Source organism: Delphinus delphis, chromosome 11 (genome assembly GCF_949987515.2).
Source record: "Delphinus delphis chromosome 11, mDelDel1.2, whole genome shotgun sequence".
Taxonomy (NCBI): domain Eukaryota; kingdom Metazoa; phylum Chordata; class Mammalia; order Artiodactyla; family Delphinidae; genus Delphinus; species Delphinus delphis.
In genome coordinates, this window is record NC_082693.1 from 13,280,762 (window position 1) to 13,295,796 (window position 15,035).

The following is a 15,035-nucleotide window of genomic DNA, read 5'->3' on the forward strand; positions in this document are numbered from 1 at the left end:
ATCTTTTTGAATTATAGTTTTGTCCGTATATATGCCCAGGAGTGGGATTGCTGGATCATATGGTAATTCTATTTTTAGTTTTCTGAGGAACCCCCACACTGTTTTCCAAAGTGGCTGCACCAACTTACATTCCCACCAACAGTGTAGGAGGGTTCCCTTTTCTCTACACCCCCTCCAGTATTTATTATTTGTAGACTTTTTAATGATGGCCATTCTGACCTGTGTGAGGTGATACCTCACTGTAGTTTTGATGTGCATTTCTCTGATAATTAGTGATGTTGATCACCTTTTCATGTGCCTATTGGCCATCTGTATGTCTTCTTTGGAGAAATGTCTGTTTAGGTCTTCTGCCTGTTTTTCAATTGGGTTGTTTGTTTTTTCGTTCTTGAGTTGTATGAGCTTTGTATATTTTGTAAATTAAGCCCTTGTCAGTCACATCATTTGCAAATATTTTCTCCCATTCTGCAGGTTGTCTTTTCGTTTTGTTTATGGTTTCCTTTGCTGTGCAAAAGCTAAGTTTGATTAGGTCCCATTTGTTTATTTTTGTTTTTATTGAAACTTTGAAAATCTTAAAATGTGCCTTTTGAAATTTTTCAAATGATAGTTGGACACAGGGAGCAATTATCTATCTCAAACTTTGTTAGACTTTTTTAAAAGTTATTTTACAATGGGGGTCATCTAGCAAACATCCAAAATTGTTGAGACAAAACTGAAATGGGTTTTATACCTTACTTGACTTTAGGCACATCTATCACTTCACTATGTGCTTTTTCCTTGGGAGCCAAGACGTATGCAATTAAAAAGATGTAACCATCATTTTCCAGGGTGGACGTGCTTCTGTGTCCAGGGAAATAAACCCTGTGCAGTGAAAAGAGCTTTGGAATCAGGGATCCACCTTGGCTGTATGATTTGGGCAACTTGTATAGTTTTCTGAGCTCATTTTCTTCTTATTCATGGTGAGGCTACAAATATCTACCCCCAAAGAATTGTTGTGAAGATTTAATGAAATAATATCTTTGTGAAATGCATACAGCAAGGTCTGCATATAACTGACACTTAATAAATGTTAATTTCTTTCCTTCCTCCTTTCACTAACCTGATTTAAATGCTTCATTTGAGATTCATAGCTCTACTACCTGAGTTAATTTTTAAAACACATTAATTTTCATGATACCTGAAGGAAAAAATGCCTAACAACTATATTCTAACTTTGGCTTTTCTACCACTTTTTCATATTTATCTAATAACTACTCAAATTATTATTACCCTCAAATTACAGACAAGGAAACAGAGGCACAGAGAGGCTGAACTGTTTGCCTGAAGTCATGTAAAGGAGACAGAATGAATATTTGTTGAATGAATGGGTGATTGGAGATTGGGCCCCGGATCTGCACATGCTCAATACTTTGTTCTCATAACAATGTCTGCATCGAGACTAAAATTTGCATTTCTACTTCTTGGGAATTGTGGATAAAAATGAAATCAACTTGCTGTTTCCAGGAAGGGACACCGTGTCTTTCAAAATTGTTGAGAAATCTCTCTGCATTGTTCACCTGAACTGCAGGAGAACGGGCCTGGGTGATATTTGGGATAACAAGCTTTCTTATAAGGGTGATTTCATTCTCTTGAAGAGCATTGGGAGGTAAAAACCCATCAAGATAGTGTGTTCTCATGATGATTTCAATGAATTATCATGGAAATGAGTTTTAGAAGAGAGGCAATGCTTTGTGATAATAGCCCGATAATGCCATTAGCTCTGAACTGTAATTGTAATAGCATTAGTCAAATGAATAGATCTGATATTAATTTGAGTGTCAAATATTTCTGTAAGGTTCTTCTTGTTAATTAAACATCAGCCATGGTATTATTAATTCAGTATCTAGCCAGTTCTTGCACATAGTAGGAACCTAATGTGTTTTTGTGGACTGAATTAATAAATCAAGCTCTAAGTGGAGCTGTTTCAAAGAGTGAAATATCGAATTTAAATAACATCATCGATATAGCAGAAACTGATTTTTGCCCCAAATCTGCCTGCTTGTACAGTCTATCCTTTCACTTGCACCTGCAACTAGCTAATGGTGTAGATTTATTCATATCAAAATTTGAGAAGAAAGCTTTTCTCATTTTTTGCATATTTATAGGGAAATAGCCTATAAGATTTATCCTGAATTACTTAAAATCTAGAATAGAGTTTGTGCCTTTCTTCTTGTGTCTTATGGTCTTTAGACCATTTTAAAATCTACCAGACAGTTTCATGCCTGCCTTGAGCACCTGAATAGCACTGGGCAAAATCATGCTTTAGGTGGTTTGAAATCACCCTTCATGATCACCAGTGTCAACTGGGTCTTCAACACTGCCACCCTTCTTAACATTTCTCTTCTAAATCATCTTTTCTAGCTCTCGAAATAACAAATTCCGATCCCCCTGTCTTTCCTACTCTTTATTCTCATCCTAAGCCCCCTTTGTTTTCATGAATGGTTTGCTGCCTACTTTATAAAGAAAGTTGGGAGCCTTGAAAGGAAGGCTCCAGAACATTTCTAACACCAGAACTACACATCTGCACCTGCACCCACGCTCTCCTTTCTTCTATTTCAGTGCAGGAAAGAAGTATCCACCCTCTGATAAGAAGTCAACCTCCCCTTGTCTCTTGCATTTTTAACTTCTCCATTTGTGCCAGATAATTTCATCAGTTAAATGTGATCCAGTATCTCTCAAAATTAAAAAAAATGTATCTCGAACCCACATCTCAGTTTCCCAGGTAAAACACAGGGCTCACAGTTAAATTTGAGTTTCAGAACAACCATGAATTACTTTTTAGAATAAGCATGTCCTAAATATCACCCACATACTTTTGTAAAGTATAATTTATGCAAAGTACATCCGTAATATTGCATGGGACATACTTATTCTAGAAAAATTTTTAGTTTACCTGAAATTCAAACATAATTGGGTGTCTTACATTGTTAAGTGCTAAATCTGGTGAATGTACCCACAGCTTCCTCCAAACCACCACTTTATTTCTTAAATCTTCAGAGAAAGTTCTTCAAAAGAGTTGTTTAGATGTGATGCCCTTATTTCCTCACTTCCTAGATATTTTTGACCCTACTCCAATGTGGTTTTCTTTCCCTCCTCACTGCTGAAATGACTCTTGCTAAGGTTACCAGTGATGATCATGTTGCTAGATCTATGGATACATTCCATTCCTCACTCTACTTGATCTCACAGTAGCATTTAACACAATGTATCATCTCCTGTTTGAATCAGTCCTCTCTCTTCAGTACACACACACACACACACACACACACACACACACACACACACATATGTATGTACGTGTATATTTCCCTCCACCCTCTGACTGGCCTTTTCCTTCTCCGGCTGGCCATTTCTCCTCCATTTAACCTCTACTATTGAGGCTTTTCAGGTCTAGTTCCCGGAGTCCTTCTTCTCCTCGTTCTTAATATTCACACTAGATAATTTTATTCACTTCCAGGGATTCAAACACTATTTTTGTGCCAAAGATTCTCATATTTATATATCTAACCCAGATCCTTTTTCTGAGATCCAGCTATTTCCATTCTGATGTCTCACAGGTAGGTCAAACTTAGTGTGTTAAAAAATGAATGGCTGAAAAGTTTTTCAACCTCTTTGTCTTCTAGTGTTCTCCATTTAGTAAATAGAAGCTTTGCCCACCCAGTTGCTTTTGGCAGAATCTGGGATGCTTCCTTGATACCACTCCTCTCTTCTGCATCCTACCACCTCCTGACTTTGTCAAAACCATCACTAAGCACTATTGATTCTACCTCTGAAATCAAGCTTATATCTATCCATTTCTCTCCATCTGCCTACTTCCTCGCTAGTTCATCACCACTAGACTTGCCTGAGTTACTTCATTTGAACCCTTCCTGCTTCTCCCAAGCCATTCTTCTTTCCTTTTCAAATTACATTGCATCCACAGTGATCTTAAAACACAAATAGCTCATGTCACTTGCTTGATGCCTTTATAATTTCTTATTGCATACAGGTTAAAAAAAAAATCCCTGTAAGCCAAAGGTCCTGCATGATTTTAATTCTGCTTTCTCAACCTGACTTCATGTGATACTCCCTGAATATTTTCAGGTTACTGATCTCTGAGTTCCTCTGATGCACCAGGTGACTCCTTACTTCCAGGCTTTGTTATATGTTCTTTCCACCAGAAATTCTTCACTATTATGCTCAACAAGCCAAATACCACTCATCTTTCTAGGGTCAACTTCAACACCGTTTGCAGGCACTCTTAGTATGAACATGGATGTGAATCTAACTTTATCTAGACATGTAAGTTTGCCATGCAGAGGGAGCACCGCTAATGGCATGGGTCCATGAGGCCAAGAAGAATCTCAGAACGTGGCTTTATTTCATCTAATCCCAATCTGGTCCTGGAATTGAAGCTGATAGGACACCTGAGCTCTGCATTTATGGGACATATTCTTTTCTGAAGAATTATAAAAATGCCAAACCTGAACACCATGCCCATGGTAATCCTAGCTCACTTGGAAAATGTTGAGATCCCACTCAAATTACAATAACAATACAAATCATTATTTTTGTGCACCTTTACTGATCTGGTGCTTTATGTCTATTTCCTCTGGTCCTCATAGATATCTTGGAAATTGTTAGTGATACCATTTTAGAGAAGGAGAAATTGAGACTCAGACAGGTTAAGTAATGTGCAGTCAGGGGTGAAAAAAACTTCCTTCTGTCCTTCTAGGTTCTTCTGGCTGGTCTAAGAATGAAATTGACATGAGACAGATTGACAGGAGAAATTCAAATTTAATTTTGTACTTACGGGGAACCCCACATACATGAGAGGTTCAAAGACAGAAAGATAACATGAGGTATATATACCAACCTGATGTAAGAAATGGGATAGGGGCCTGGAGCTTCCAAAGAAAGAGGGGAATTCACAGGATAATAAGAAAAAGAGCAGATGTTTCGTAACTAGATGTTTGCCCTGCCATATAGATGGGGCCCACTTAGGTAAAATTTACCTCTGGTGAAAACTCTTTTTCCGGGAAACATTCCCAGTTTAAATTTTTCTAGGAAGTTAAGGGAGGGGCAGTAAAGTCTCCACTGACTTCAGTTCAAAATAATCCAAACTTTAGCTCAAATAAATAATACGCCAAACTGGCACATCTTGGGGAGGGCTGTTCTGAACCCCTAGTGCTCAAGACCTCACAGTTTATCAAGGGCTGAGCTGAGTTGGAACTCAGGTTGGTCTGACTCCAAGTTCCTCTGTTTCTACCTCTCGTGAGCCAACAGCAATGGATGCTCCTGTCCACATGTAAAAAGTATTTGGGGCTTTGTCCTGATACTGTTATGAACCCTAAGACCTCCAGGCAGCTCTAAGGGTCTCTCTGGAGCCAAAGGTTGAGGGTGTAGAGTAAGTTGTTTCTGGGATATTTAAGTGCCCCATTGGACAAGGAGGTCTCTGCACCTGAGTCTGATGGAGGATCGATAGCAGGTTTGCCCGTAGAGCACTGGGGGCAATGCCATGTTAGCCACGGGAAGAGCGGCACGAAACCAGTGGGCGGTCTAGTAGAATATGGCCTAGCTAAAGGTGAATCACGGGGTAGCAGCCCACTTCTTTTCCCTTCTGGGTCTAAAAATCTGTCATCTCGAAAGCCATTTGTAGTTAGACCTGAGGCATTGATGTGAATTGGAAGAAACACATCTCTAAGAAAGTAGGCACGGACCTGTGAAATCCAGTTGAATAGCCTTCCAGATGCATAAGTACTTTCTTCTTTCAAGTTTACTGCAACTGCAAATTCCTGTTTCAAGAACGACTCCTTGATTCATGCTGAGATGGCTGTCAGTGGTCTCAGGAATCATAGATATTTAAATGAGAATTTTAAAAGATCACTGTTCTAATTTAAAATGCTCTTGGTGGGAATTAAACAGCTAAATTCTCTGCTTCTTTCCTGAACTCTGAAGAGGAAGGACTAACGGGGACAAGAAGATGTCTACCTTGACCCCTTGATTCTGCCCAATTATCCAGTTTCTCTGAGACATTTTGCTTTGGATCTTTCAATCACCTACACATCCATAACTAAGATGTCACTTTTCACTGAATTCTATTTCGTTATTTTTGTCAAAAGGTAAGCTCGCACTCATGCGTGTGAGAAAATTGATCTGGTTGCTAATGGCATAGAGTCGAAATAAGCAGTTTGACTGACTTCTTCCCTCCCTTTTATTAGCATTGCTACTTCTAGATAAACTATTCCTGAAATGATTAGTGTAGGAGGATGGGTTTAGTCTTGTATCTTCTTTAAAGCACTCAGAGTTAGAGATCCCAGAAGGATCAGTTTTCTCACTTGTACTGAAAATGTCATTCTAGCAGTTATCTGTCTGCACAGTCAAGTTTTGAGAAATCTTTTGAGTTTACCGCATTCACACCATTCTCCATCATGGTGCTAAAAATGACTAATGTAGCTTGGAGACCGTGATAGCTGATCATCTTTTCCAATCATACACTAACACTCACACACGCACTCACATACACACATGCTCTGCTGACATAAATCCTTGAAGGTTTAAAATATCCTATATGCTAAATGGAATGTGGAGGCTTGTGAGATGCTTAAGCATAGAGCTATAGTGTTCTTTTCACTATGGTCGGTTCTGTCAAAGAAATTGGTCTGGTTGTTTGATTAAATAGACCCATCTTATTTCTAACCAAATGTGCCACTATGGCTTTATTTTATATTTAAAATAATCTCTGGCATTAAAATTTCAAATACATTACTTAATTTTATCCTCCCATCATCTCTGAGAAAACTGAAGTGCAGCATTCTCTTTTTTTACGTAAGAGGAAACAGAGTGATGATGACCTGCCCAAAGTCATGCAAAAAGTCAAAGGATCACCCTCTCTTAGGGGCCCTAATTAGTCACCATACGCCGGTTTACAGTCACTAAAACCAAATCATCTAAATGAACTTCATTTCCTTTCCTGACGAATGCTAATCTGATGGTTAAAGGGACTGTCACAAACTCAGATACATCCTATTCCTAGAAAAACATGTGACAAAAGTCTCCTGTGATGTCATTCTGGGAATGATGGAGAAGTGTGTGGGCTGAATGATAGTAATTAGGTGAAGTGGGAGATGATTATATCCAAAAGGGAAGGATTAGTTGATTGTCATTAACTTGCAGTGAGATCTCTAGGTATTTTCCACAAGGCTTTGGTTTTGGTCCTGTCCAGTTCAACAATTTTATCAATTACCTGGAAGAAGTCGAGGAACTTGCTTACTAAATTTGCAGATGACACAAAGCTGGTAAAGAAGTAAAGATTAGTAATTCACTGGATGACAGAGTCAAGTTTTTAAAATGTCTGTTATTTAGAATGATGGGTTGACATTTATTAAGGATAGAGATAAAGTGCCCCATTTAATTAGGAAAAGAAATTGTGATAAGATGACTGGAACTGAATTGAGAAAAACTGCCAAAAATAAAAAAAAGCCTCAGGTTTTAATTTACCATAGGTGTGATGCAATTACTGAAAAAGTCACCACAGTCGCTGTTGGCATTAAGAAAGAGAGGAGAGAGAAGGTTGATAGAAGTAACATATCTATCTTGATGTACCCATTTTGAGTATTGCGATTGATTCTGGAAACCATATTTTAAGAAAGATACTGACAACTTGTTTGTTTAATGGATGGAGGGGTTTTGATAGTGAAAAATCAGGGAATCATGTAACATGAAAAAAACTGGAGTGGTTTGTCTATAAAATAGAAGGGGATCATAATAGCTGTCTTTATTGAGCACTTATTGTGCATATTAATTACTTAATCCTCTCAGCAACATGATGAATTATTTATTGTTGTTTTTGGCATGAAAACTGAGGACACACAGCTAGACTACCTGGATTGGAATTCATATCGTTTGACTACAGGACCTACTCTTTTAAACATTGTACCACATTACTTCTCCAAATATTTATCAAATGTTTGAAGAGTTGATATGTGGATAGAAAACTAAGCTTATCCTGTGGAATACAGTTATCAACAGATGGGTAGACTTAGGTTACTTCTCAAAGTAGAGAATTTTTCTGGGCACTGGAAGATGATGGTACATCTTCTAGTTTTTGGTACAATGTTAGACTAGATTACCTCCAAGGTGATATCCAACTGTAAGATTCTAATTTATTGGGATGTGATTTGATGTAACACGGTATTACTATGAACAGAAAAAAAAGTTTTCAGAAGTAAATCAAATCAATCATCAGTAATTTAAATGGTGTTCTTTTGAACATAAGTTTAGAGAATCTCCCCTGCACATCCCATGTTGCTAAGATGTCCTTACCATGTGTTCTTAGTAAACCTCCTTTCATGGACACCAAACTCTGCCAAAATTATATAAGCTTTTAAAAATCTATCTTTTACTATGTCTAGAATATTCTCAATAATATCCTATATGCAGACCTCCATCCAAGGAGATTTTATTGCAGAAGTAAAAAGCCCTTACACTGTGTGACCCTTAGTAGCTGTTTGATGTATTAAAATCAACATTGGCTGCAAATAAAGATCCTACATGCTGCAACAAAGATCCCGTGTGCCACAACTGAGACCTGGCATAGCCAAAGGAAACTTAAATAAGTAAATAAATATTGAAGAAAAACACTGGCATTGGTTTCAGAATGCTGGGAGGGTCAGAGCTCTGTCAGATTCTAGTGGTGGTGACTGAAGCACTTCATTTTCTTCTTTCTGTCTTAATTATTAAGTTTCAAAAATGAGGATAGTAATATCAACTTTATAAGATTGCTGTAATAAACCCAGTAATGTATATAACAGGTCCTACCACACTATGCAGATTCTCAATAAAAATTTAGGTTTTCAGTGAAATGTATTTGCAAGAATAGTTGTGCATGATAGAGAAATTGCCTGGTCTTTCTTCCTGGTTCCTGGGAGATAAACTCTAAAACCATTGAATTTCCTAAGTGATTGAAGTATGTTTGTTATTCATGATTGGCCTCTTAAGCCCCACCTGATGGTTTATGTTAATGGCATGACTCAGAATGGGAGCTGGCCAGCCAGGAAGACCAACCATATGATTAGAGGTTTGGGGTTTTGAGCCACAGGATATCAGCCCGATCTCTTAAGAGAGAAAAGAGGCTGGAGATTGAGTTAAACTACATGGCCAATGTTTCAGTCAATCTGCCTACATAATAAAGCCTCAATAAAAAGTCTGCACACCAAAGCTCAGGTAAGCTTCCCTGGGTGATAATACTCTGCGTATTGTCACACACTGATGTGCCAGTTGGGTACCACATCTCTCAGGGTGAAAGAAGCTTCACTTTTGGGACCCTCCCAGACCTTGTTTGATGCCTCTCTCCCTTTATCACATTCCCATTTGTATTCTTTTGCTATAATAAAGCTGTAATCCTAAGTATCGTGCTTTCTAGCAAATTATCAGTTCTGAGGGGGAGTCTGTGGGGAATCTCCATATTTATAGCCAGCTTATCAGAAGTGATGGCAGCCCTGGGGACCTCCAAACTTGTGGCTGATGACTAAAGTGAGAACTGCCTTGTGGAGAACTTAACTTGAAGTTTGGCCAGACTCTGGGTCAGTTGCTTAAGCATGTATATGAAAAACTTAGACTTATATAAAAGGTAAACGGATAGTAATGTTTGACTTTGCAGTCTTTCTAGAATATGTCAAATGTAATTTGATTATAGACCTTTTTTTAGCAAATTTTCAGAAACATCTTCATTGAGTAATGTTGAAGAAAATAAACATGTTCAACAACTAAGATGTTGAGGTAGAGATATAGGTTAGAATTTCCCAAGTTATCTTATAAAATCCTAATACCAGTGCTTTGTTCTTTGTTTGCATTTAAAGAATCTAATCATCAGAGATGTCAACAACTCCTGTAGTTCACACTTAATTGTGACAGTTTGGATTTGAGCCCTTTGAAAACTGGAACCATATCTCACATAATTCCATGTAGCACAGGGCCTAGCACATGGTAAGTATTCAATATATACTTTGGCTTAACTTTCTCAGTCAACTAAGAAAAGAACAGGGTTTGATCTTAACAATCAAGGATTGTAGATTTGTTCCCTAGAACTCTACTATACCTATCATTTAATTCAACACTCAATTTTATTGCTTCCCTACACCCCTGGAAATTTTGTGACGGTTTGGAAGTTTATTTTGCTTGCCATGGTGTTTCTAGCGCCCAATATGGTAATTGGAACAGAGTGGATCCTCCATAAATATTTTTTGAATGGATACCCTAGTGTTGAAAGGAGTTTCTCGTTCATAGAATTTATGTTTTCCATAGTGTGAACGTAGGCAAGTAAAATTTATTTGTAGAGAATACAGATGAATATTTCTTTACATTATTTTAAAAGTATAACTAAGTATTTTTGAAAGCAGAGAATAGGCATGCAGTATTTCCCATAAAATAAGCACAAGCAAATGTAATAAATTTTAAGCTGTATTAACCTCTCAGAACAAATAAAGGAAAAAGTCTGTAGATTTTAAAAACAGCCAAAGACATTTCATTGTGACAGCTAATCTTTAATGTTATCCTGTTTGATTTTTCTACCAGCCCATATACGTGTAGTACTTTTTATGTTGCATGTGAATTTTTCAGATTGATTGTTTCTCCTTACCAAAATATCTACAGGGAAAATTTTCCAAGATCAGTTGTCATTCAACTCACAATTTCTCTTTGGTTGCACAGACACTATTTCTGGCTAAAGGATCATCCAGATACCCTGTCCTCTTATATTTACACAGGACTTACCTTTTCTGAGGGTCACCTATGCCAGCTATGACACATTATGGAATACAGCCCTGTTGAAAGACCTAGTAAGAATATAATGACCAGTTTGTTTTAAAATACACGAAAGAAAGACAGTAGACAGGGTCTCATGAGAAGTGACATTCTGTAATTACCTCCCCCTATCAAAAGAAAAACAATTCCTAGAAATTAATGAATACAGCAAGAGTCTATTTCCTATCTTAATTCTATCTTAATTGCAAAAGTGGATCAATTTGAAAAAAGACTACACTAGCAAAGCCCCTCTCTTAAGGTTTTGTCCCTCAATTCTCTAGTCATCAAATCAATATATATATAAGCATACCGTGAAACTGTTTTTACCTTCTGAGATGAGGTAGACCAGCTCCACCATCAGTGCCCCCATGAAACAACCAAAACCATTGAACAGTGTCAAACAATTCATAAAGTTTCCTCTGATGGTACCTGGAACAAATCTGTATGATATTACAGAGACTGAGAAGAAAAAAGGTCAGAATTTAGAACATTCTCTTTAAAATACTTTCATAGATATTCTTCAAATTAGTATTGATCATACCTCAAAGAAAGTTTACCAAAACAGCCAAAATTTCTGTTGGACTTTGTTAAAGTTACTATAGTAAGCTATATATGTTACAATTTACAGATGTCTACAAGGAATAAAAAATGGCAAAATATACTGCTGTAATGGTACAAGGAAAATTTGATTACTGGTGGTTGAGTGTCCCAATCTATTCACCCAAATTTCACCTCAGTTGGAATATTTCTTGTGAATTTTGGATTGAGCTAAGGCTTGTACTGGTTAATATCATGGCAATCTATCAATAAGGTCTATGATTCTGTACTTCTATATACATCATTAGGTTCCCTATAGAAATCTTGAATTTATCATAGAAAACTAGCATGGAGGTTAACAGCATGGGCTCTGGAGTTAGATAAGCTTATACTAAAATCTCGGGTCAACTGTTTACTACCTCTGTGATTTTAAGTATGTTACTTAAACTTCCTAAGCCTCAGTGTTCTTCTCTATAAAATGAAAGTAAGACCATTACTCACTTGCTGAGGTGCTGTGACTGTTACTTGCTATAATATATGTAAAGTGCTTATTACAATGCTGAATAAGTTTAGCTATTTTTAACAGTATTAATTTTACCAAATCAAATAGCCCCTAACTACTTGTGTAAGGCACTGTGCAAAGCCCTTTATATGCATTTAAATTATCCCATTTAAGGAGAGACAGTAGCTTAAGCATTGGGTCTCCAAAATGGTTATCTTTTTCCCCCCAAGTCATCGTTGGAGTAATAGTAATGATGGTGGTAAGAGGTTGAAAGAAAATCACGGAGCAAAGTTCTTTTTAATTTTCGCTTAAAAATAATTGTTTCAATATCAGAAATAAATGAACTAAGTATATATAATTTTGTACATTCCATATCAACATAACTATGTTAAAATATGCATGGCAATCTAAGGGATAAAGCTAAAATATGAAGCTGGAACATGAATACATGGGAGTTTATTGTACTCATCTCTCTTTTGTATATGAGTGGCAAAATATTGTAAGTAAACACATTAAATAGCATGAACAGTTTTAGCTTTGACTGGCTAAATTATTGGATTTTTACTCTTTTGAACTTTGCAAATTTGTCTACAATGAGAGCTAGTAGATAAACACTAAAGCTCTTTTAAAAAAGAGATGTGGTGATAGAAAACTGATATACCGTAAGCACTGAACTTTTAGTTTCCCTCTCTCTAAGAAGAATGAGATTTTATTACCTTCTCCCTTCCCTCTCAGGAAGACTTCACCCCTGGTTTCTCTGTACTTTTACCCCAGTAAAATTCTGCATTTGTCCAGCACTTTTTTTTTTTTTTTTTTTTTGCGGTACGCGGGCCTCTCACTATTGCGGCCTCTCCCGTTGCGGAGCACAGGCTCCGGACGCGCAGGCTCAGCGGCCATGGCTCACGGGCCCAGCCGCTCCGCGCCACGTGGGATCTTCCTGGACCAGGGCATGAACCTGTGTCCCCTGCATCGGCAGGCGGACTCTCAACCCCTGTGCCACCAGGGAAGCCCTGTCCAGCACTTTTAAATGAACTTACTAACACCTAATGTCAATGTATTCATGTTCCTTCCTGTTTTCATTTAACATTTCTGTTTTGCTTTCTGTGTGTTCTCCACGTGTTTTTATTTATCATTTGATAAACATTTAAAGGAGTCTCTGTGCTCCAGATGTGCTGAGTTCTGGGGCCGAGGGTGGGAATAAAGCATCAGTACCTCTTTCCTGGATTTTAAACCCTGGGAGGGCAGAAAGCAGAGATATGCACAATACTACGGGCGGTGCTAACTGGGCACTTAATACCACACATAGTTACTGGAGATGAAGGTAATGATGGTGAGAAATAAAATACTGTGAAGAAGGGCTTCAAATATCGGCAACAGGAGGCCGTGGGTACCAGAGCTCTCTTGTGCAGTGCAAACCACAGCAGGAGCCTGAGGCCAAGCTCGCAAGCTTTGTTCAGGAAGATCCAAGGGAGAGTACGAGGAAAATGCTGAAGAGGCTTTGGGAAGAAATGATTCATGGTTATAAAAAGGATGTGGCTTATGAACTTTCCTCTTTATAAATATGAGGAGACAAACCATGGGCAGAAAGACGAAGTAGGCCGATTTCTTTCACTGAGAAAAAGCAGAAACTCTACAAGCCCATTATTACTTTGCTAGTTAATTATTAATCCTGTGCTTTTCTCTTGCTAGAACTTCTGGTGTGGTCTATAATTCATGAGCACACTTTGCCAGCTCTCTGCCTGCTGGTGAATCTCTCTTTGATGTCATTTTCATCGTTTTGAAAGCCTCCGGTTCCCTTTTATAGGACTTAGCACTTGAAGTCCTCCGATCTCCAATTCCAGGCGTCTACTTGCATGTTCCGATCTTTTTCAACTTTGGTGAGCACCAGATTGATATTTTAGGCTCCATGATACTTCTTTTGGCATGTTGTAGTATAGATATGATCAACAAGTCTGCCACTATTCTAAAATTGTCATTTTACTGTGAAGACACTGTAGAAAATATTCAGTGTACGGGAAAGCTGGTCTTCTTGCCAAAGAGAACTGAAATGTGTCTCCAGGTGGAGGGTGGTTAGTGTTTTGCAAAGATGCCCCATCACAGCATATGCGGAATCTACAAACTCTAGGGCCAGAACTGCCTTCCTGACGCACCTGGTGCTAGGAACTCTTTGCTGGAAATTTCTTTTACTCCAGTTGTTCTTAAACAGTTAAAATGTGTTTATTGCATTTGGTGAGGGGTTATTTTGAACATGTGGAGAAGCACCACAGAACTAGAAAATGGAACTTTATACTATTTCCATTTTCAGGTCATTTTTCCTTCCTCATCCCTAAAAAGCTTCAGCTTTGAATCTCATGTTACCCAATTATATCACCTAATATTTCTCTTTTGTGCTGTCAGCCACCAATCGCTAAGACATTTTCCTCTATTTTTCAAAGTCATCAGCTCCCCTCTAATGGTCACACTCTTCAGTTCCACTTCTGCCTTAATCCTTAGCAATTTTAACACACACATACATATAGATCATCCTCCCAACCTTCCATCCTGCCATCTCTTGGTTTCCCGGTTCCTGACCTCCTTTCCAATGTCCTTGTCCTCCACTTGACATCAGCCACTCACACCCATGGTCATGCCCTGAATCTTGCACCCCAGACCAGGGTTGTTGAACTACAGTCAGGTAAGGTCCAGCCTGCCACCTATTTATAAATAAAGCTTTATTGGAACAGAGCCACACGCATTCACTTTATATTGTCTCTGATTGCTTATACACCACAATGACAGAGTTGAGTAGTTGTAACAGAGAGTAGAGTGTAAAACCTAACCATTTACTCTCTGACACTTTTAAGAAAATGTTTGCCAACCCATGCCCTAGAGTAATAATTGTCACCACTCCATAATCTCAACTTTGTGCCTTCCCCTCTGACTACCACCTTCCATCTTCCCAGCTTACTCTTGACTACTCAACCACCAGAATGCTTGTCCTCCTTCAGGGCCTCCACTCCATTACTCCTTTTATTATTTTCACCTCTTTCATGCCCTTCATGTTCTCACTACTCTTTTTACTCAAGTTAAGTTCCACTGGCTGATTTAAGTTCAACTGTCAGAGTCATATTCTTCCACATTCCCTCATTTCTTTGCCTGTCTCTTGCTTTCTGGAAATTGATTGGCAAAACAATTCTTT

At 38.1% G+C, this 15,035-nt stretch overlaps 1 protein-coding gene across 1 annotated transcript in view; it reads right to left on the reverse strand.

The window, feature by feature from the left end:
* The window catches only part of SLC15A5 (solute carrier family 15 member 5), a 90,339-nt gene that overhangs the window by 17,629 nt on the left and 57,675 nt on the right, over positions 1-15,035 (reverse strand). The window contains 1 exon segment of the mRNA XM_060024345.1: positions 11,146-11,277. Coding sequence (XP_059880328.1) covers positions 11,146-11,277 — 132 coding nt within the window.